Source organism: Vigna unguiculata, chromosome 3 (genome assembly GCF_004118075.2).
Source record: "Vigna unguiculata cultivar IT97K-499-35 chromosome 3, ASM411807v1, whole genome shotgun sequence".
NCBI classification, from domain to species: Eukaryota; Viridiplantae; Streptophyta; class Magnoliopsida; order Fabales; family Fabaceae; genus Vigna; species Vigna unguiculata.
Window position 1 is genome coordinate 57,438,180 of NC_040281.1, and position 23,616 is coordinate 57,461,795.

Consider the following 23,616-nt stretch of genomic DNA (forward strand, 5'->3'; position numbering starts at 1 on the left):
ATTTTAAAATAGAGGAAGTTCAATTTCTAACATTTATTTTTTTAAATAATTTGTTTTCCTTTTTTCATGTAGCATTTTTCAGTTGAATGTGATTTTTCTACACTCTAGGTAAATATTTGTTTGTTAGTGATCATAAAATCATATACTTTGATCATTAATTGGACTCTTCTTTCTGTAGATATGGATATTTTTTTTAAGCATTGAAGTTGTGTAGGAGAAGAGTAGTATTGGAAATATACTTAAGGTAAGAGAAACTAATAATTTTACCTATATGTGATTTGTGTTTATAATTATATGAATACAGATATGGGATACATGTATTCTAATTGCGGAAATATTTGTGTGGAATAGTATACTTAATTGTGTTTGTGATCTACTAATTGAAGATATGTAGAACTGTTTGGAGGATAATTTGCTCAAGAAAAGTTTAAATGTTAGACTTGTTGAATGGTGAGAGAGGAAAGAAAAAAAATGTGTTTTGGATTGTTGAATCATGTAACAATGTATAGTGGTACTGAGAATGTGGGTTATGACTGGACTTTTACCTCTAAATAGATTATAACTGAATATATATGATGAAATGAAATCTCTAAGTTAAACCTACATTAGAATAAGAATAATTTAATGTGTTTTGATCTTTTGAGCAGTTTGAGAATGAATTTTATATGCCATTAATGATATATGTAATTCCTATACACTATTTTAATGTGTGAGAATGCATTTAAATTGATGATTGTTAGAAAATATAGGATTTTGTGAACTTTGTTTAGATTGATATTGTGAGGTTTGAGTTCAGGTAGTATTTTCAATGGAAAATAACGACTATTGTATGTATGTCAAAGTTTATTTTGAAAGGTAATTCCGTGAGTGAGACTGTTTTGACTCTACTAGTATCTAACTCATGTATAGAAGGATATCTAGGTGGTGGCTTCACAAAGCAAACAATATGATATGAAAGATTATCGTACTTAAGGAACCAGTGAAGTTAATCTTGTCATGACTTGGTAAAGAAAATATTCAGGATGTGATTATAATATGAGTAATTTGGAAGTAAGTGTGATACGTGCAAAGTCTCACGAGTCTATTCAATACACTAGTCTTCCAAGAGAGTCTAAATTCTTTGTGTTGTTTGAAAAACTCTGAGTTGATATTTGTTTGAGCCATGAGGGCTGGAATCTAGGTTTTGTTTTGATGAATGTGAATTGTTTATGTTTTTGGACTAGATTATAAAATGAATAGTTTGTTATTTGAGCCATTTAGGTTGAGATTTGAATGAGATGATTATATAGAGTCATGGAGATTGATGTGGATAGTTGATTTTGTTGAATGAGGAATATGTGAGTTTTTAGGTTGGCTCTTAAATAAAATGTTCTTTGATGAGTGAGTAATTGAGTAGGACCTAGAATTGAGACACGTAAATCTAGCAATTGGATCTTCTCCTCTAAAATATAAGTTAATAACATTGTTTTCCATGTTGTCATATCTTATATATTAATTCTCTTCATTTAAAATGCATTACCTTACCCTTATTTTTTTCCTTGTGTTGGTTGGTTTTATTTTTTTTGTGATGATTGTATATTAATATGTGAACGAAGGTGTGTTAGTAGCACATGAGCTTGGGAAGGTCACTAAAGGCCTAAATTATTAGTTTATTACTAGATATTTTATATGTATGTTAATGAAATCTATTTGAGATGTTAGAATGAATTTCAATCTGTGTGAGTCAATTTGACTAACCATGGGTTCGAGCCAGGTTGAAGGTGAGTTGACTCATTTGACCCACTTTTATGATTTTTTTTAATTTTGTATAATTATTTATTACCTCTAATTATATAGGTTTACAATTTCATATTTTTAAATGCTAGAATGTTACTCAATAATATTTGAATAGTTTGAATGTTTAACTAATTTGTTTGTCAAGTTATATAGATCGATCCTTTAGTCTTTAACTATTATCTTTTTAAAATCATATATTTGTCTCTTTGCAAATTTTTGAGAGACATTAATGTTCACCTATGATATATGATGCACGAATACCAGAATACCTTACTGGTATCAGATACGACACGTATCCAATATGCTGATATCTTTATTTTGAAAATAATATGATACAATATGTGATATATGAATATTGAAAAGTGTACAATAATTCTTTAAAAACATGATAAATTTATGATTGTTAGAGTATGAATCCAAACTAAGGTCATATTTATTAAAGTTGTCAACATGAAAAATTATAAATTATTATCATATAAGAGTATTGTTGTTTAATAAATAAGATATTTCATTAATAAGTATCGGTAAAATATCCTAAAATATCATATACGAATATGTGTCAGACTCAAATATATAACTATAATCCAAATTGAATTATCGGTACATCACTGTTTATTAGAGGTGACAAAACGGGCTAGTCCGACTCGTTTTGGCCCGACTCGTATGAGGTCCGTGAAAAATGGATCGGGCCGGGTTAGCCTGTCCAATTTTTGTTTTTTTTTTAAGTTTTTTAATTTGTTTTCAAATTTTTTTATTTTTTAAATTTGTTTATATATACATATAAATTATTATTAAAGTCATATTTAATCAAATAAAGTATTTTTTAAAATTTTAATTGATTAGTTAATGTTTTTAATTAAATAAGTTAAAATAATTATTAAATTATTCAATTATAACTAATAATTCAAACTTAATTTGTAGGTGCTAATGATTTAAATTAAAATATTATTTATACATTTAAAATATATAATATAAAAAATTAATCTTTTTAAATACTTTTATTTTATTTTATTTTTTTAAAAACGGACCAACGGACCAGGACGGACTGGTCCGTACTTTGACCCGTCAAGGCTGATGGGTTGAAATCTTCAACCCAACCCGATTCTTTTAATATAGACTCATGGACTGGCCCGTTGGGCCCAACCCGTTTTCTCACCCTTACTCTTTAGTCAATAACCCACACATATAATTTTTTAAAATTTTTGAACTATTTTTGGTATGAATATTTTATTACTCATGTTTTTTTTCTGTAATTACTATTACAAAAATAATATTTTTTTTAAAATAACCTTGTACCATTACAACAAAAAACAAAAGTTTGTTTGTTTGATCAATATTTCTTAAAATATAGCAACTTTCAATTTTATATTTTGATTGGAAATTTATGAACATTTAATATCATTCAATATGAATTTAATTTTAATTTCTTAGTCTTTGTCATATTGACAAATTGTGTCTGAGTTTAAAAAAAAAATCTTCTTCACTAGAAATCAATCATAAATTAAAACCAAAGATAAAATGGACAAAGCATTCTACCATCATTAAAAATTCCAAGCTTCATCCTATTATGAAAAAAATCAGGATAAACAAACTCTATTGAAAGATGTAAGGATGAATCATTGTCTTCAATTAAAAAATCTTGTGGTATTTTAATATTTTCTTCACTATTTTCATTGAAATCTATGTATCCATCTTCAATATTAACTATTCAATCATCAAATCTTTTATAGTTATTGCACTCTTATTTGATTTTGTAGTCTTTAATCTTATATTTTGTGTAAGTTTTATAACTTTATAGTATTTCCATAATTTGGAATAATTTACTGCTTAGTTTACAATATCATTTGATATTTTTTACTATAAACAAAATTGATCTAAAATTATCTTCCACGATAATAACTTTTCCACCAAAGAGTTTTTGGCAATTATCTTCATTTTGATAAATGAACTCTCATAATATTTTTCAAACTTATATCAATAGTTTCAAATAAAATTCTAGACATAATCTTACTATTTCTTTAACCAGAAAAACTACATTATATTACTTCTTATGGATTAATAAATTTGTTTTCACTAGAGATTTTATTCTAAATTTCTATTATATGCAGAACTTTTAAAATGTAAACTTAAACATAATAATTAAAACGTAAATATTGTAAATAAAAGCGAACTTATTACCACTAAAGTTAAATTATAATAGATAAAGATATTATATAATAAAAATGAAAGTTATTCTATATATAAATTAAATCAAATAGAAATGATTTTTTTTTTCTCTACACTTAGTTTTGGTAATGTCTTTTCTTTCGTCCTCATTTTTTTAACTTAATATTTATACATTCACAAATTTTAAATGACACCAAATAAAAAGATATACGTATTATAAAGTGACATGATATAATATTAAAACAAAATTAAAGAAGTTATAAATATTGATTAAGTATTTAGGGGAAAAAAGTCTGTATGTTGTTGTTTTATTTTAAAGTTGGATGGCTATAATATTGTTATTTCTTCTATCAGTTTGCAAATTTAACTTCTTTTAGTACTTAAAAATAAATTAGAGAATTATTAAAATATTAGGCAGTTTCAATGCAAAAATGGGTTTTCCTTTTCAAATATTTCGATTTTTTTATTTTAATTCAAAAAGTTATATTTTCACCTAGAAAATGTTTCATGGAAAAACTCGTAAAAATAGTTTTAAAACATTATTTCACGGAAATGTTATTTTTAAAATATAAAATTCAACATAACAACTTGAAATTTTTAAAGCACTAAAAGTGTTCTTTCCAACGAATACTTTATTAATACGACGCTGTTTGGGTAGAAATTTAAAAAATAAAATCTTCAAGATTTTATGACAATAATATAATCAATTAAAATTAGGTATTTTTAAATTTAATATAAAAAACAAGATTTTTTTGGAAATATTTCTAGTACATTTTTTCTCAAATTGAATTATTCTTTTCATATATATATATATATATATATATATATATATATTTACTTCAAATTAGTCGAGATATTGTCAATTTAATTTCAGTTGAATATTAATGTTAGTTTAATTAAGGTTAATGTGTCATTTTCTTGAATAATTTTGATGGAGTTGGGAGTATTTCTGAGTCTTTGATATTTTATTTTCGTTAATATGTAGATTATTGTTATTTTTCAATTTGTATTATTTTCTTTAACATTAAGATTTTTTTAATTAATTTTAAATATTATTTTTCGACTAATGCTGATAATTATTGTTGTTAGATGATACCATTTAAGATTATTTTTAATCCATGTCTATCCTTACCATTTAGAATTATTTATTGGTAGCAATAAAATAATTGTTGACAAGTGTAAGTGATTCCTTATCCATTAAGTGACATGTAAGCTCTGAGTAAGACTAACATATTTAATTTGTTATTTTCCCAATAAATATTCACATTTTGTCTTTTTATCCTTAATAGTGTATTTCCATTTGGGTCTTCCATGAATTTTTAACTTTTGTTTTTTATTTTTGTTGTTTGTTGACATCTTTAAGCAATTGGTTGTCCATTCAATAATTGTTGTTTATTTATTTTTTAATTACTCTATTTTAAGGAGAGAAGAAAAATCAATGTGATGCAAGTGTTTGTTACATTAAATAAGATTTGCATATTTTATTTCTTTTAATATTTACTATTTAATGATCAAATTTGGAGAGGACAAATAATAGAAAAAAACGTATGATTTGGTACTGTATATAAAATTCACAAATTTATGCAGACAACAAATTATTTAAGCTTAAATTTAAATTATATAAATAAATATTTATTCTAATGGGATTACTAAAATACTAGGGTTAAATTCTTGAGTATACAAAAATAAAAATATTTCTTTTCGTATTCTTGAGAAATTTATCAAAAAATATTTTTGGATATCTTTTATTCCAAAAATAATTCCAATTTATTTTAGTGGGTATACAAATTTTATTCCTCTATGGTAGGAAAATTATATTATTATAAAAATGTGAAAAATTATTTTAACCCTTTATAATTTTTAACATAATTTAATTTTAATTATTTCAAAAATAATAAACTATTATTACTAATATCAAAATTAAGCAAATAAGTTTCTAGACATGTTTAAAAATAACATCTCATTTATAATGTTCTCAAAAAGTCAATCACTGACATCATAACTTCAAGAAATGCATGCTAATTTTAAAATTTTCCTCATAACTACGCCATATTTAATGAACGTAGATTTGTTCTTTCCTTTGTGGTTCACAACCGTAATTAAATATTTTAATAATTACATTATTCCAAAACACAGTCTCAAACTAACATAAAATAATTGTTTTCAAAGGAACGATTACATAATACACGTGATGTGTACATAAATTTCGAAAAGATGATGTCATATCTTTCCACCTATTATCTCAACAAACATCAACGAACATAGATATTAAAATGTATTTTAATTCCTGAGTGGATTTGACTTATTATAAATTTGAGATAAGTTGGGTTCAAAAAATATAGTATTTTTAAAAGTGAGTAGTACAACTCACTAGGTTTATTTAACTTTTAAATTTAAATGAATTTGAGTTGAATTAAATCAAAAATGGTTTATCCATTTAATTTACATTGTTTTTTATAACTTTTATGGTTGTAATTATTTAATATTTTAATTATATAGATTTAGATTTTCATTGATATTTTAATATTTAATTATTATCTTTATAATAATTTTTCAATAATTAGTTTATTATTATAAAATATAAATTAAGTCAATTTATTTTTATTGTAATAAAATAAATATATAAAATAAATTAAAAAAAATTATTCGTTAATAAGTTAATTTATTAACCCATTAATCTACTGATCATTGTGGGTCGGGTCGACTCATAAAAAATGAGTCGAGTAACATTTTTTAACTCAAATTCATGAAAAAAAAATAAGGATATTGAATATTTAAAAAATAAAATAAACCAACATTTTTCTTTTAAGATATATTAAAGAACATATTAAAGAAAAACATATAGCATAGTTCTCGCTCTATGATATATTAAAGAAAAATAGTTTTTAAGTTTCTTGTAAACTTGTTTTTTTTTTTTTAAAATTAACTTTATTCCTTATATGGAAAAAAAAAATACACATGCATTTACGAAATCATGAAAGAGTGATGACAAAGCATCCAATGAAAAAAAGAAGCATCTATCAAAGCCAAAAGTTACAATAAGCATGAAAATATCTTGTTTCATTAGTCACTAATCACCCTTCCAAAAGAAACAAAAAATAAAAAGAAATCTAAATCAACGATAAAAACAATGTAAAACAATAAATAAAGCGAAATACTAATTCAATTTGTCTAATCAAAATCAAATTTGACATATTTAATTTTGTAAGAATAAGAAACAAACAAAATGCTCTTTGACGAAGTAAAGGTGAAATTTTTTCAGAGGTGTAATAGGCCATTTGTGTAATGGAGTTTAACATAATTGCTAACTTAAACCAATTTGATATAATTTTAACTTTATTGAAACAATGACTAAATATACATATATTTTTATAAGAACTAAAAGTAAATTTGGATGATGTGAGAGGAGCAAAAATTATTTCAAAATATCACATGGAACAATCATAAATCGCAAGACTTGGAATCCATTTCGTTTTGAAACATGAGATTATATTAATGTAGGATTTATAAACCTATCAATTAATTATCAACTTATATGTGCAAATAATGGATTAAAAACATATTTTAAAAGATTATATATACCAGAGAGAGGAATATTAATATTGAAAATATCAAAGAGAAAAAGTCTGAAAAAAAAGTATTTAATTTTGTAGGAAGATGCAAAATTGTTGGGAGTAGAAATTGAGGAAAAATAAAGATGGAAGATTATAAATAAGGAAGAGTTTTCACAGTGGAATGGCAGCCATTGCTACCATCTTCGTTTGTTTCAAAACATCTTCGTCTTCTCCCTTTCTCACTAGATTCCCCTCGCGTTTCCACTTCGCCACATTCCCTCTGCGTTCTCCGGCGAGGAAACTCATGTCGCAAACTCTCGCACGTGCCACTCTCGGTCTCACACATCCTTCTAATATCGAAACCCCCAAGGTCAAAACTCGTTAACACATTTTTTCTCCCTCAATCTTCCGTCCCCATATTTTGTTTAACTTTGCATTTGCTTTAACGATTCAAAAGCTGGTAACTTGTGGATTATTTTTGTTGTGGGGATTCACTTTCGATTTTACTTTTTTGGTTCTGCCAAATTGAATTTGGATTTCATATGTATTTTTAATATGTTTTTTTGGTATTTCTGTGTTAATTGGCGTTATGCTGAAAATGCGTGTTTTGTGTTTGTGGAAATTCGTGGTAGATCTCTTTCACTGCTAAGGATGTTGATGTGACGGAATGGAAAGGGGACATTCTGGCAGTGGGTGTTACGGAGAAAGATTTGGCTAGAGATGCAAAGTCGAGGTTTGAGAATGTGATCTTGAGCAAGATCGACTCAAAGTTGGGTGGTATCTTAGCTGAAGTGTCTTCTGAAGAGGATTTCTCTGGCAAAGTTGGTCAATCAACTGTTGTTAGAATTACAGGACATGGATCAAAGAGGGTTAGCTTGATTGGTCTTGGTCAGTCACCTTCCACTCCTGCACCTTTTAAGGGTCTTGGCGAGGCCGTAGTGGCAGCGGCCAAGTCTTATCAAGCAAGCAGTGTTGCCGTTGTTCTTGCCTCTTCTGAAGGGCTCTCTGCACCATCAAAGCTTAGCACTGCTTATGCAATTGCTTCTGGTATTGAATTTGCGGTTTGTGTTTGTTTGAAATGTATTGAAGCCTGTGATTATGTAGTTGCGCTTGACGATGTGTGGGCTTGAAATGTGTCAGGGGCTGTGCTGGGATTATTTGAAGATAATAGATACAAGTCAGAAGCAAAAAAACCAACGCTTCAGTCCGTTGACATTATTGGTCTAGGGACAGGACCTGAATTGGAGAAGAAACTCAAGTATGCAGGAGATGTTTCTTCTGGAATTATCTTTGGAAGGGAGCTTGTAAATTCTCCTGCTAATGTGCTCACACCAGGTTCATATGGCATTTTGAATGTACATGATATGATATATGATATATTGTTTCTAGTCCTTGTTGGGCAGGCAATTGGCCAGTTTCATATCTGTGAGGGAATTATGGTTTTCTAAAATTGATCTGTGCTTGGTAATTTGTTTATCTCAGGGGTGTTGGCAGAAGAGGCAGCTAATATTGCTTCTACCTACAGTGATGTTTTCACTGCAAAAATATTAAATGCTGAACAATGTGCGGAACTGAAAATGGGGTCCTATCTAGGTGTTGCTGCAGCCTCGGCAAATCCTCCTCATTTTATCCATCTATGTTACAAACCACCGAGTGGACCTGTCAATGTCAAGTTGGCTTTAGTTGGAAAAGGTTTGACTTTTGACAGGTAATTATTTGACCTATTTATTCTTTTATTTTACCAGTAACTCAATTACGGACAAACTGGAAATGGATTTTCCCAGTGGTTCTGATTTTGGTATTATAACTTCAATCTGGCATGACAAAATTTCAAGTGGTTATGATGTTGTAACTTCATAACTGGGGTTTTCCCTTGTGATCATTTGGTTTGGTTCCAGTATTATAACTTCAATACTAGACTGGTCAATTGAAACTTCTTTTCCCTTGCATATCTTGCATGTTTTTGATTCTGGTCTTATAATTTCAAATAGTTGTAAAGTTTATGCTGATGTTCTCATGGTAGATATATCTTGGATATGAGATATTAATTAGATTGCTTCATTGTTTCCACCTCTATATTGAGTGTGTTTGGCAAGACATTTTAGTTAACTTGAACATATTTATGTCATCAGCAGTATTTTTTAAGATACTACTTGAAGCAGCTTTTGAGTATGTAACATTTCTTTCTTTTCCATTTTTATCTTCAATACTTTAATCAAAATTTTCATTTATTATTCCCTTCAATATTTCATTGTTTGTTTTGATGATTACATGATTTATCCTTTTTTTTTTCAATAAATATCTGTTCTGTAAACAAAATGCAAGAATAGTTCAAAAATAACTAAAAAACTATAATTACTTTAAAGTATATATATTTACAAAGTAAAAAAATTATGTAAGCACATTTTTTATGTTATTATACGTCTATCAACTAGTTAAACTATTTATTTACCGAATGCTTAAGTTAGCTTAATCATTTGGAAAATTATACTTTGACTCCTATTTTTTGACTCTCATCCTTTACTCCCTAACGTGGATTAGTGTGGACCATTGATTCTTTCAAAGAAAAAGATAGTGGTACATTAATCAATGACCCACATTAAGTCACGTCAGGGAGTAAAGGATGAGAGTTAAAAAATGGGAGTCATAGTATCATTGTCCTAATCATTTTTAACTTTCAATTAATAATTAACTTTTTAGCTTTTGGCTAGCTTATTAGGTGCTTTTGTCAAACATATTCATTATAAATTCTGAGTCCTCGTTATTGACTAAGAGTGTTTTTTAAAGTTATTTTTATCCTCATTAAGCCACATTAGGCACGACTTCTCCTGCGTTGAACATTTAGTATATTTTTTTTATTAATTTGTTATTCCTTTTAAATTCTCTTTCTGTAAATTAATTTCAATTTTGATGGGATTTCATCATTAAATCTTTGATGCATTGCAATACTGTGTCAGACAAACTAAAATTAAGATTATTGTAATCTTGATCAATCTTTATTTGAATTTATTTTCAATTTTTTTATATGACACTGCAAAATAGCATGTCTCAATGTTAATAATATATTTTCATAATTTCTTCCATAATGTTAAAAGTCTTGTCTTCTTAATTTATTTGTTTTATTCGTTATTATGATGAAAACATTATTTTCCTTAATTTGTATTCTTGTGATGTGTGCATATTATCAGTGGTGGCTACAACATCAAGACTGGACCTGGTTGTTCAATTGAACTCATGAAATTTGATATGGGTGGTTCAGCTGCAGTTTTAGGCACAGCTAAAGCACTTGGTCTAATCAAACCTCCTGGTGTGGAGGTCAGTCATTTATATCATCTGTCATGACTTTTTCTTTCCATAGAATAACATTTGACTTAATTGATTAACATATAAGCCTCTTCCTGTGTCTTTCAATCTTCCAATGTTTCATCAAGGCTTTATACTTAAGGTTATCGGTGATGGGTTGAATGTGTCAAATCATGGCTCATATACATAAAACCGAGTGCAATTTCTGTCGTAGGCTCAGCTAATGTTTTCCATAATGAACCTATGGAATGAGTTTTCATTCTGGTGGCTAATTTCCTGTGGTTTGATTTATATTTATATATAGTTCTGATGAATACTGTGTAGTGTCTTTTGTGGTGTAATAATAATAATATTGCATGCTTGCCCATATTTAAAGATCCTGCATGTGCAGGTTCATTTTATTGTTGCTGCTTGTGAGAATATGATAAGTGGAACAGGAATGAGGCCTGGAGATGTTGTCACAGCTTCAAATGGAAAGACTATAGAGGTGATAATTTAGTATTTTTCTTTTTGATTTCTAGATTTAGTACACTAAGTTTACCTTTTGTGTCATACTGAGTCATGTTATTTGGTCGTTTTATTTGAACATTTGAATGAAAGGCATAAGCTATTTCCATGTGTAATAGCTGTACCTCATTTTGTTATTAAGGATTTGATGGGCTTAACATCTTCTGTAGGTTAACAACACTGATGCTGAAGGTAGACTTACTCTGGCAGATGCTTTGGTATATGCTTGTAACCAAGGTGTTGAAAAGGTATAACCTTATACAGCTACGCATTTGCTTTTTTATGCCGGTAATGTCCCCATAAATCATAAAAGCTCCAGGTATCTCTCCCCAAAAAAAGTGCTTAGCATTTAATAGTTTTTGTATGCTTGATGGATGGTGGTTAATTATTTTTTTAACAAGAGATAGAGATATTGTTATAAACATTATAGAGAAATTTTTATAAACATTATAATTTGTCTGGCTGAAATAAGAAATCAAATAGTTGATGAATATGCATATTCTTTAAAATTATCTGGGTGAGTTCAATCCTGTATACAAGAATTGGAGAAAAGTGCTGACTTGGCATTTTGTATTTAGAAACTCATACCATGTTGGCTTATTTTGATTTTGGTTTCAATTCACTGAAGCTTGAAAATTGTTTGTTTTTAGAATGATGCTAATAGATTGGTACTGTTCTTCAGATTATTGACTTGGCAACCTTGACTGGGGCCTGCGTAGTTGCTCTTGGACCCTCAATTGCAGGTAAACTATAAAGTAGAAACTAATATGTCGTTCATGGAGTTGAGCTTTTAATGGACTGCATACAAATATTTTATTCTGAGAGTCACAAGAGGCCCAATATTTTAGTCAGCAATGGAAGCACTTAAAATACTTCTGTGAAAATAGAAGAAGTAAGCTCTAGGAGAGGCTGGGCCTGAAAGATATATCTGTGAAAATACTTCTGATTGATTACTATGAAAACTATTGTTTTTGAAGGCGTGTTTACACCCAGTGATGACCTAGCAAAGGAAATTTTTGAAGCTTCTGATGTGAGTGGGGAGAAACTATGGAGGCTGCCAATGGAGGAAAGTTACTGGGAAACAATGAAATCTGGAGTGGCTGATATGGTGAACACTGGTGGTCGACAAGGTGGTGCTATTATTGCCGCTCTCTTCTTAAAACAGGTTTGCATTTAGCTTATGTATAAATCCTGTCATTCTTAATTTTTTTTTTCCTCTTCAAACTTGTTGGGAAGTCATGACTAAGGAGGACTAATTATATCATTATATCTGAATGAAATAATTAGTCCAAGGGCCATTTTCTCACTCTGGTTCTCCAAGGGCCATGCAAACTCTTAATAAATTCATACAAACCATTTACTCAAAGGGAATTATTGGAGGAAAAAATATAGCTGCATTAGCGTGTTTTTCTTATTGTCTGGCTTTGTTATGTAGTCTTTTTGCTCATTTATGTGAGGGGTTTCTGAAGCAATTTCCCTTTGCAGTTTGTTGATGAAAAGGTTCAATGGATGCATATTGACATGGCTGGTCCTGTGTGGAATGACAAGAAACGCTCAGCAACAGGATTTGGCATTGCTACTTTAGTGGAATGGGTTTTGAAAAACGGTTCAAATGCCAAATGAAATCTTTCAAATCCTGTTCAAGGCGTGTGAAGCTCACAGATGAGAAAAACTCATCTTGTAATGTTTATGCTTCAATGGGGTTCTTCGGTTTGGTTTGGTTATAATGATATGAATAAGTTATTTGAAGGGAAAAAATGTGATGCGGTGAGCCATGTTTCAGTGTATTCAAACTTTTTTTTGTTAATACAAGAAACTGTTTTGGTTTTTAACAATTCGTCAATAATTCAGATTGCCTCATAATTTGGTTTCTCTGCCCCATGAATCTTGGCTATAAAAAAATTATGAATTGTATATCTTATTTAATGCATATTTTAATCAATGAATAAAGCATTTTAATTTATAAAATAAACATGATAATGTTAAGGTACTACTGGATTACAAAAAAGTAAATTAACAGGGATTGATGAGAAGGAGCATAGATTATGCTGTGCACGATCAAATCATAGTTGTATTTAATTTGAGTCTGAAATAAAGATGTTAGTATGTTGAAAATGAGTGATGTATTAGTTTGAGTCTGAAAAGACTAGAAATTAATACTTCTATATCTCAATTCAACTAATCTACTTTATAAATTCGGATGTTATTTAAGGAATATCCGTAGTTTTCGTTGTGACACAATTAACATCAAAGACAGTTGAGTTTATGATAAAATAATTTGATCTAAAAGAAATTTTACACAAAAATGGGATTTCACACTAAGATAATATCATAGCATAAAAATATTATATGATAATTTAATAATATATGTAAAGAACTAAATATATCTTTTGTATTTTAAAATAAAAACTTTAATTTTGGTAATTTTAAAAAAAAAATATTGTAGTCTCCATGATCTGGTAACATTATTTAATTATCTGTGTCCAACAGATAGGACACATCCTATGCAAGTTAACTTGTGTGGTATGATTGGTCAGTACATGTGTATGTACCTAGTTTATGAACCCTTCATTAAGTATTTGGATTTCACATAATACAATTAGGTCTTAGGTTTGGTTTATTAAACTCGGAGACGGTGAGTTTAATCCTGGACATATTGAATACGAAAACATTTTATACTTAATCAATTTTAAAATATATTTAAGTATTTTTAATTTAGTTATTATTTTTTTATCAAGTATTTAGAATTGTTATACTCGTTTATTTGAAATTTTTTGTTTAATTATTTTATTTAATCTGCTATACTTTTCACCTGTTAAAAATGTAAAGTTTTATAATTAATATGAAATGATGAGTAAAGAACATTGTCATTATAAATAATGATTTGGTATTTTACATTAACTGTGTTATTTTTATATTAACTATATCTTTTTACAATATCAATACCGAAGTCATATTTTATTAATTTTATAAAAATATAATATTTATCATATTTTTATACTTTTTTCAATAGACAACATTTTAGTTCTTTTATTAGCACTAAGTTGCTATTGTTTTGGTCTTAATTTTTTCTTTCTTTTACTTGGATTCTTCTTGTTCTGAAACATGACCTATCCAACATAATTACAAACCTTAACAATAAAAAATTTCATATAAATGTTCAAAACTTTACAGAAAATGAAGTAAGAAACTTTCCATTTTTTCAAAAACCAAGAAAAAAAATTCAAGCTTGTCTCTTTATTATTTTTGTTGGGTAGGAAGAGTAGAACTTGGAAAATGGAAGAATTCATGGCAGAGAACATCACCACCCTAACTTCATTTCACACATGCAATCCAAGTTCAAGTTCTTGTTTACTTCACACCTACCAAAATAAATAAATAAAATTTGAAAAAGAAAAATAAAAAAGATCACCCTTTTTTCCTGTCTGGTGTTTTTTTTTTTTTTTCAAAAAGGGTGCTTCTGTGACAAAGATTATATATTATATCTATATAAGACCATGACATCCTGTTTAGCATTTGTTCTTTCTTGAAGCATTCATTATTCTTTTAAATCGATTAGCTATGAAGTTATGAAGTAGAGAGAAGAACAGAGAGAGAAGAAAAAAATGAGTGTATCATTGACTGTGATGACCTTCAATCTCCATGATGATGAGCCACATGACAGTCCTAATTCGTGGGAGAAGAGAAGGGATTTGTGCATAAGCGTCATTACCAATTACTCACCCATCATCCTTTGTACCCAACAAGGTTTCTCTTATTGATTTCCACTTGGGGTTGCTCAAAATGCTTGCTTTCCTGCTTTTTTCTGCGATTCGGGTTAAGGTTTTGCTAGATTATTCTTGATCCTTCTGGATGAAGCTTGCTTTGAATATACAAGTTCTTTGTCGGCAGAAATGCAGTTTTTTTTAAGGGTGGGGTGATATTCATTGTTTGATTTCAAGATTTATGCTTTCTTTGTATTTCGTGTATTCCCTTTCTCCTCTGATTGATTGATCTGGAATTGTTTAGTCGATGTTATGTTTTCTGTTTCTCCTTTTATAACTGTGATTCAATTTACTCATCCTCTTATTTGTATTGATGTTCATCTGGGTTCAGGAGTGAAAACACAATTGGATTTTCTCCAGCAGGGTTTGCCAGGTGAAGAAACTTTTCAACAAGTTGTTCTTAAGCTTCTGAAAAATTAATTTATGTACTCAAATTTATTGCAGCATGTTGTGATACTAGCATGTTTTGTATCTTTAGACATAATGCACGTTGCATAGGCCATAGCCACGCCCTTGTTGAAGGATTATATGATATAGCTGCTGGTTATGAAGAGAAATATCTCAATAAGGGCATCATGTTGCTTAAAATCTGCATAAATTTTAAGTAAACTACTGTTTGCTACGCAGATGTTCTAATGTGATGTCTCCCAAATAGATTATTTGGTTTTGTTAAAATGACTGAATATTTATTCAAAAGTGACAATAGGTTACATAAATTAATATTCTAACTAGAATAAGAATCTACATCTGTAAATAGGCAGATACACTCAAAGGTTGTTTTGTTTAAATTCAAGGGGAAGTGGAAGAGTAAGTGTTGTAGAAATTTATTAAGATTTCACTTGTTATAAAATGCCGAAATGATCAAAATATCTGAAATTTAGGTGAAAAATCTCATAGATAAGTATAAGCACTGCTATGTATTAGTATGGCCATCTTTCTCCTGACTTCTTTATTTTTCTTTTATCATTTGGTACTTTATTTTGAAGACGAGGAATGTTTTCAGCTGAAGTTGACTAGCTTGTGAACTGCAATAAAATTATTCTGCAAGAAAAGCAAATGGTGAATTAAATCCTAGGAAACCTGGGATCAAGCATATTTATAAACTCAGTTAAAATTATCACAAAACTGTGGTTATCAAGCATATTTATAAACTCAGTGAAACCTGGTGATAACTGGAAACTAGCTATCTTAAGGAAAAATAATGCTCTTCACAAGAATGATACCTAGGATCGTGTCTTTCAATCACTTCTGAAAATCTAGTTTATATAAAAGGGCTTCTTTTTGAATATTAGTGGCAGTGCATGTTGTTCATTTTCATTTACTTGTATTCAGCACTGACTAATGTCACCCTTAGACATTATAAATTCACTTGTTTTTCAAATAAGCAATTCCATTTAAGTATTTTCTGTACTTAATATTTCTTTGATAAAAATACTCAGGTTATGATCAGTTTGGGATATCAAGAAAAGGGCCCCAAGATACTACTGACGAACATTGCACTATCTTCTATGATAAGGAAAAGGTACAAGATTTTTTTCAGTATTATTGTATTATTTTTTGTTTAACCGGCTGAAGAACTAACTGGTTTTGCCTATTTTTTTTCCCAGGTGGAACTTCTTGAAGGTGGAACCTTTTGGTTATCCGAGTCTCCCTCTGTTCCTGGAAGCATATCATGGGGTTCTGAAGTTCCTTGCATTGCAACATGGGCTATATCCTTATGATTTAGAAATGAAATTGCAGCTTCAATCAATTGTATTCAAACTTTGTTGTACTTTGGATCACTTGGTTCCTTGACATCATGATGTCCACACATTTCAACTGAAAGGAGTTGAGCCTCCTGGATTCTCATTCCAGATAGTAAATACAAACATGGACGAGTTCAGCCCTCGCGCTCGCCGGCGAAGTGCTTTGCTTACATGGCAGCACATTGCATCCTTACCCCCTACCCTTCCAGTTGTGTACTGTGGAGGATTTAATACACAAAAGGAATCAACTACTGGACGCTTCCTTCTTGGAAGATCAAGGTACTTTCTTATCATTTACACTGGATTTGTGACTATTGTAGAGTTGTTTGTAATTTGTGTGTTCATGTAACTGATTGCAGAGAACATGGTGTTGTTGGGGATATGAGGGATGCATGGCCTAGTGCTCGTAGGAGAAAAAATGTTGACCTAATCCGCACTTATCATGGATTCAAGGGTACTTTTTTTCTGTGATTTTTTATACTGCCAATTTGTTTTTGACATGAACAATCACTTATTCAGCAATATCTGGTGTTGTTATCAGGTGACAAACAAGGAACCCTTGAATTCTTGAAGCTGATTTTTAGAGCTCTTTGCCTCTGCTGGGATAGGCAAACACAGGATCTTCACATTGATTGGATCCTTTTCAGAGGTAGATCTCTGATTCCTGTTTCTTGTGAAGTGGTAAATGATAACATTGATGGGTATTATCCATCATCACATTTTCCTATATTTACTGAGTTTATGCTTCCTCGCACTGTAAGAATGCTAGAATCACCTGTACAAGAAGATACCTAATATTTTTCCCTCCATCATGTCTTCTATAGTGTAGTGTTATTGAGGAGAAGAATATTCAAGTATGAAAATGTGGACACACCATTATCAGCAAAATTTGTTTGCTGAATACTGGCCACATATTTTTCATTTGCTTCTCATTGCAACTTTGATTTTAGAATGTGATATTTATGAGGTGTGATGTGAGTCTGTGACCACTCCAAAATATGGATGGATTAAATGATATCAGAAACTGAGTTTCTTTATACATTGATAGAGTGTTGCATTTTTTCATTTTTTCCTACCCAACCAGCCTCTTGTATTATCTATTCAAGTAATTCATACAACTTTGTCTTCAAAGTTTGAAAGTGTTTCTGGTTAATGTATCAGATTCCTTTTAATTTTTACTCATGTCATTAAATACTAAGGATTCCATAATAATTACTTGTTTACGGTTATGCTAAATAAAATTAAATAATGTGTTGCATGCTGCATCTGTACTAGTTAAAAGTTTTTGGGGAGTATGTCCTGACCTCTTTATGTTGTGTTTGCATGAAAACTTTTGAACTCAATGTAATATACTAAGATGACTTGTATTCATCTCCTTCACCTTTTCACCCACACCCACACACACACACACACACATATATATATATATATATATATATATATATATATATATATATATATTAATGATGGTTCATCTGATAATACATGATACAATAAGTTTTACAACCAATAAATTTCGTTAGAACTTCATATGACTTTGATTCTACTGATAGATTTTTTCTGATTTTTTACTGATGGATTTTTATCGTGGCAGGGACTATGGTTTTTCCAATTTTTTTTTATATTTATATAATCTTTTTAAAATTTAATATTTTTAATATATTTTATACATTTGATATTCTCAAAAATTGTATACATCTATATTTATATATAAAAGAAAAAGTCATATTTTTGTTAATAGTAGATATAAAAGAAAAAGTCATATTTTTGTTAATATTATCTTTTAATTGATCATTTGTATAATTTAATCATTTTTTTTATTTGATTGTTTTTTTAAACTTAATCACAATAAATAAAAATTAATAAGTAAAAATATTATTTATACTTAATTTTATAATTATAATAATAATTTTATTTTTTTTATTACCATAAAAATAGTAAATATAATTTTTATACTAGTTCATATAAAAGTTTTGGAATTATTATTTTGGTTCTTATTTATTTTTAATAATATTAAGTTGGTCATTTAGTTTTATTAATTTTAATTTTCAGTTTTATTAATTTTAATTTGGTTATGATTTTAATAAAATTGATGCAATTTAGTATTTTTTTGTTAATTTTTTTGAATAATATGAAGGTTTTATTAAAATTAAAGTTGTGAATAAAGATGATTTTTGTTGTTGATATAATTGATATAATGTTAATGTAAATTTTGATGAAAAATTTTCATTATTTTAGAAATTTAACGAAAAAGAATTAAATTGTATTATTTTTTAAAGAAATAGGATTAGATCGAGATTAAAAAATATTAGAGATCAACTTAACCGTAAAACAAATAAATTTTAAGTGGCACCGAAATAAAAAAGTAAAAGTTGAAAATTTTAGCGGTCATGTTGAAGTTGAAGTTTTGGTGTTCATTCTTTTATTTCTGCACCTCTCTTTACATTTGTTTTCTTTTTCTTTTTTTCTCTTATTCTCACTCCTTTTCCATCCTTTTGCACACTATCTTTCAAACAGTCTTAATACCTTTTTGTCTCTTCTTTTTTACCATTCATCCTTCTATGTTTTCTTTACTAAGCTTTTCTTAACACCTTAGTAAAAATGTATTTTAATGCTTTTTGACATTGTTATTCCATCACAACGCTTAGAAAAAGAATTAAAAGAATAATTTTCTTTTGTAAAATAAAAATAAGTCATGGAGGACTAATTTATAAAGATTTACTCATTTAAGTTTTAAAGATTGGTTTAATTTTATACACAAATTATTTTTTTTTTAATTTATTTTATCTATTTTTATTTTATTCTCATGTAAAAACGTATAGACAAATTTATTTAAATAAAACCTAAATCTGGTACGGTAATGGTTTCTGATGTGATTATCCGATTATATACATACATTTCTCCACAAAAGGTTATGAAAAATAAAGAAATAAGCTGCTATATACAACTTATAGATCGACTGTTACAATGTTCTTTACTTAACTTGTTGGTTTTAATTTATGTATAAATTAGTTTTACTTTATGAATTATTTTCATATACATATCCTTACAAAAAATATTAAAATGATGCCATGACTATTTATCTACTCTAAACAGTTATATTAGAAATCATATTTAATAGAAGTGAATTACTAATCGATTAATAGTGCAAAATATTTACATTGATTGCACTTAAAACTTATTTATATATTAACAAATAACCTTGAGGGTGAGTATGGATCGAATACTTTAGATATAATCCATATTCATTTTAGATTTAAATAATTGAATAAGATCTTATATCCGAATTTAATTTTGTTACATGACTAGTTTGAATTTTTGAATTTTTTTTTAAGATCAGTTCCAACTATTTGAATCAAGTTTAAAATCTAAAAATTACTTTTTTATAAAAGAAAATTAAAATTGAATTTTCTATAATTTATGTCAGTGGTCTGACAAAATCCATCTCGATCCTCATCACAGTCCAACTAGTCTCGACCCTCGACTAGGTCAGTCTCGTCTCAATTTTTGACCAAATCCAACCCATCTTGATCTCAAACCCATGTCAGCTAGTCGATCTTTCGACATGAGTCGACTTGACTGAATTCCAGCGGGAGCCAACTCGATCGAATTTCGGTGAAAGTTGACTTGTTCGAATTTGATTAAGATTCAGTCTAGACCAACTTCGCCAAATTTGGTCGGGATCGACTCGACCGAATTCAGCTGCATTTTGGTTAGGATTGACTTGACCGAATTCGACCAAATTTCGGTTAGAGTCGACTCAACCGAATTTGACCGAATTTCAAAAGCGCTTACTAATCTGAGTTCAATCGGGATGAACTCAGTCAAATTCAGCCAAATTTTGTCGGGACAAAATCAGCCAAATTCGACTGAATTTCGGAAAGAACAAACTCGGTTGAATTTGACTGAGTTTCGATAGGGATGACTCAACCAAATTTTGGTCGGGACAAACTCGGCCGAATTTTGACTTGGCCGACTCGAAGATTTAGACTAAATTTCAGTCGAGGCTAAGTCATACAAATTTTGGCTGGATCGACTCAGCTGAATTCTGTCAGGTTTTGGACGAGTTGACTCAACTCAATTCGGCCAAATTTCAGTTTGCCTGAGTTTAAAAAGTAAAATCCTAATCATATATTTGGTCGAGGTTGACAAGCGCAAGCTTTTACCTCTAAAAGAAAACAACTTCAAATTATGCACAACAAATTTAATATATATATATATATATATATATATTAAAATTAATATTTTATGTAAAACGTTTTTTTTTGGACAATAAGGTACCTTTATGGGACCGGGAGGGGGCATAGTCCCAAAATTTTTTAAAGATTTTTAAAATTTTTATATTGAATTTTTTTTTATATTTTTTGAGATTTTTAAATCATATGTAATATATATTGAAACCGATGAAAATTAAGTTAGGTACTTATTTTTATTATGAAAGGCAATATTTAACGGTAATAGATAATTAAATATAACATACAATAAAAATATCCATTAAGATATATTTTTATTTTATTTTACATTGTTTTTTGAGTTTTTTCAAAAAAATTAGAAGAATAAAAAATATTTTTTATCTCACTTATTAGTTAAATATTAGTTTAATAGTTAATATTCTTTTTTTTATCTTATGAGCCTCTGATGTTCATTTTGTATAAATATAGAAGAAAAACAAATATATTGTATGTCTTTTTATAACCAATATTTAGTTTTTATATGTAACTTGATTATCATAAAAAAATTTATGGTAATTATGTCTTTGAATTTTTATTTAAATTATAATAAATTATTTTTTAATTTTAAATTTAAAAAAAAGGTAAATTGACAAAGAATAAATAGATTTTTTGAAGTAATAAAAGAGAAACTACTCCTGAATATGAAAATTAAAATAAATTCAACTACTTTACATAATTTGAAACTATCATACAAATAATTAAATTATTTAATTCGAGAAGCTTTTTCTTAATGTTTAAAGAATTATAAATGATAAGTTTTGATGAGAATGTGAAAAAAAAAATTAAATTTTTTACATTTTTTACATTTTTTTATATATAAAGTTAAATGTTTATGAGAGTGTTACTTCCAAATTTTTTAAAACCTCTTCCAATTTCAATTCCCAGAAATAGATTCTTCGATCCTTCTTCATTCTTCCTAAAAAAATTGACTTTCTCCCTTATTTCCTGAAGATCCAATGTCATAGAACTGGTTAGATTGGAGGGTTTTACCGTATAATTCAACTTCATCTTAAGGTAAGTTAAGTTTCTGTCATCTCTATAGTAACCCTTTATACATGCAGTTTTCACTGCATGTAATTTCTCTATTTCCTAAATGAAACTTCATATCGCTGTGATTCTAAAATCGTGCCTTGATCATTGGTCGGACTTTTTGTTGTGTGGCTATAACAATCTTAAGTGGTAGAGCTGTGTAGGGATAGAACAATGATGAAGTGCATTCAATAAGGTAATGAGAGCTAAATTCCTTTCAAATTTTAAAGTAGCAATGAAGCTGGAGTTATTCACGGAAGAAGTAGTATAGGAATGAGTTAGAGAATGTATTAGCTTTTTCAATGACTCTATTAAGCTTTTAGTTCCTATTTTGGAGTACTTATGTGTTATGTTAACCATATCTTGAAATACACTTTTACCAAGTTAAGAACTCTTACCTCTTATATTTTATCTTTCTTTTATCTCTCATCTCTCATCTCTCATCTCTCATCTCTCATCTCTCATCTCTCATCTCTTATCTCTCATCTCTCATCTCTCATCTCTCATCTCTCATCTCTTATCTCTTATCTCTTATCTCTTATCTCTTATCTCTTATCTCTTATCTCTTATCTCTTATCTCTTATCTCTTATCTCTTATCTCTTATCTCTTATCTCTTATCTCTTATCTCTTATCTCTTATCTCTTATCTCTTATCTCTTATCTCTCATCTCTCATCTCTCATCTCTCATCTCTCATCTCTCATCTCTCATCTCTCATCTCTCATCTCTCATCTCTCATCTCTTATCTCTTATCTCTTATCTCTTATCTCTCATCTCTTATCTCTTATATGTTGTCTCTTATCTCTTCTTATCTCTTATCTCTTATGACTTATATCTTATCTCTTGTCTCTTCTCTCTCTTATCTCATATCTCCTATCATTTATGTCTTATTATGACTTATCACTTATTATCTCTTATCTTTTATCTTTTATCACTTATCTTTTCTCTTCTCTCTTCTCTCTTATATCTTATCAAATAGAAATTTATAAATTTTAAGTGTATTATTTCGACTTCACAAAAATTATTGGTGAAGATCCACAGGTATTTCTAGCAAAAGACATTAGAACTTCATTTATCATATGAAAAATATTCTATATATCATTTGTTGTGAAACGTAATTTTCATTATTTTCATAAAAAAATAATAGAGACTTAATACTTTATAATTTAGTTTAAAGATAAAACATATTTTGTTACAATAGTTTAGTGAAAAAAGAAATATAATCTAATCCATTAAATAATATGGGTGATAAGTTACTGATTTTGTATTGACTTGAATGAATTTTTAAATTTGGTTTCGAAGTTGAATCCAATCAGCTAATAAATTTTGGTAATTTGCCATGTATAACTTTGATACAATTATTTATTGAAACAATAATTACAAAAAAAAAATAAATAAATTATTAGACAATGCGAGAGTGTAAAAAAGTTATATATGGACGATGCAGTGTAATTAGATTTATTATTAAGTGGGAGTGAGAAGTTAATTGAAAGTATGAAGATGACCGAACCAATTGTTTTGTTCCAAACATGGAGGAGGGT

General features: G+C 28.5%; 2 protein-coding genes across 2 annotated transcripts; both read left to right on the forward strand.

The window, feature by feature from the left end:
* The first annotated feature begins 7,600 nt into the window (after positions 1 to 7,600).
* LOC114178397 (leucine aminopeptidase 1-like) lies at positions 7,601 to 13,149 on the forward strand. Its single transcript, XM_028064262.1, has 10 exons — positions 7,601 to 7,866; positions 8,129 to 8,543; positions 8,637 to 8,831; positions 8,979 to 9,204; positions 10,685 to 10,811; positions 11,191 to 11,286; positions 11,477 to 11,554; positions 11,989 to 12,049; positions 12,284 to 12,471; positions 12,792 to 13,149. The coding sequence occupies exons 1-10, from the start codon at positions 7,678 to 7,680 to the stop codon at positions 12,927 to 12,929; spliced, it is 1,713 nt and encodes a 570-aa protein (XP_027920063.1). The 5' UTR covers positions 7,601 to 7,677; the 3' UTR covers positions 12,930 to 13,149.
* A 1,656-nt stretch (positions 13,150 to 14,805) lies between these two features.
* LOC114176458 lies at positions 14,806 to 17,890 on the forward strand. The gene is made up of 7 exons (XM_028061502.1): positions 14,806 to 15,053; positions 15,402 to 15,443; positions 16,510 to 16,592; positions 16,678 to 16,779; positions 16,880 to 17,094; positions 17,175 to 17,269; positions 17,357 to 17,890. The coding sequence occupies exons 1-7, from the start codon at positions 14,912 to 14,914 to the stop codon at positions 17,608 to 17,610; spliced, it is 933 nt and encodes a 310-aa protein (XP_027917303.1). The 5' UTR covers positions 14,806 to 14,911; the 3' UTR covers positions 17,611 to 17,890.
* The last annotated feature ends 5,726 nt before the right edge of the window (positions 17,891 to 23,616 follow it).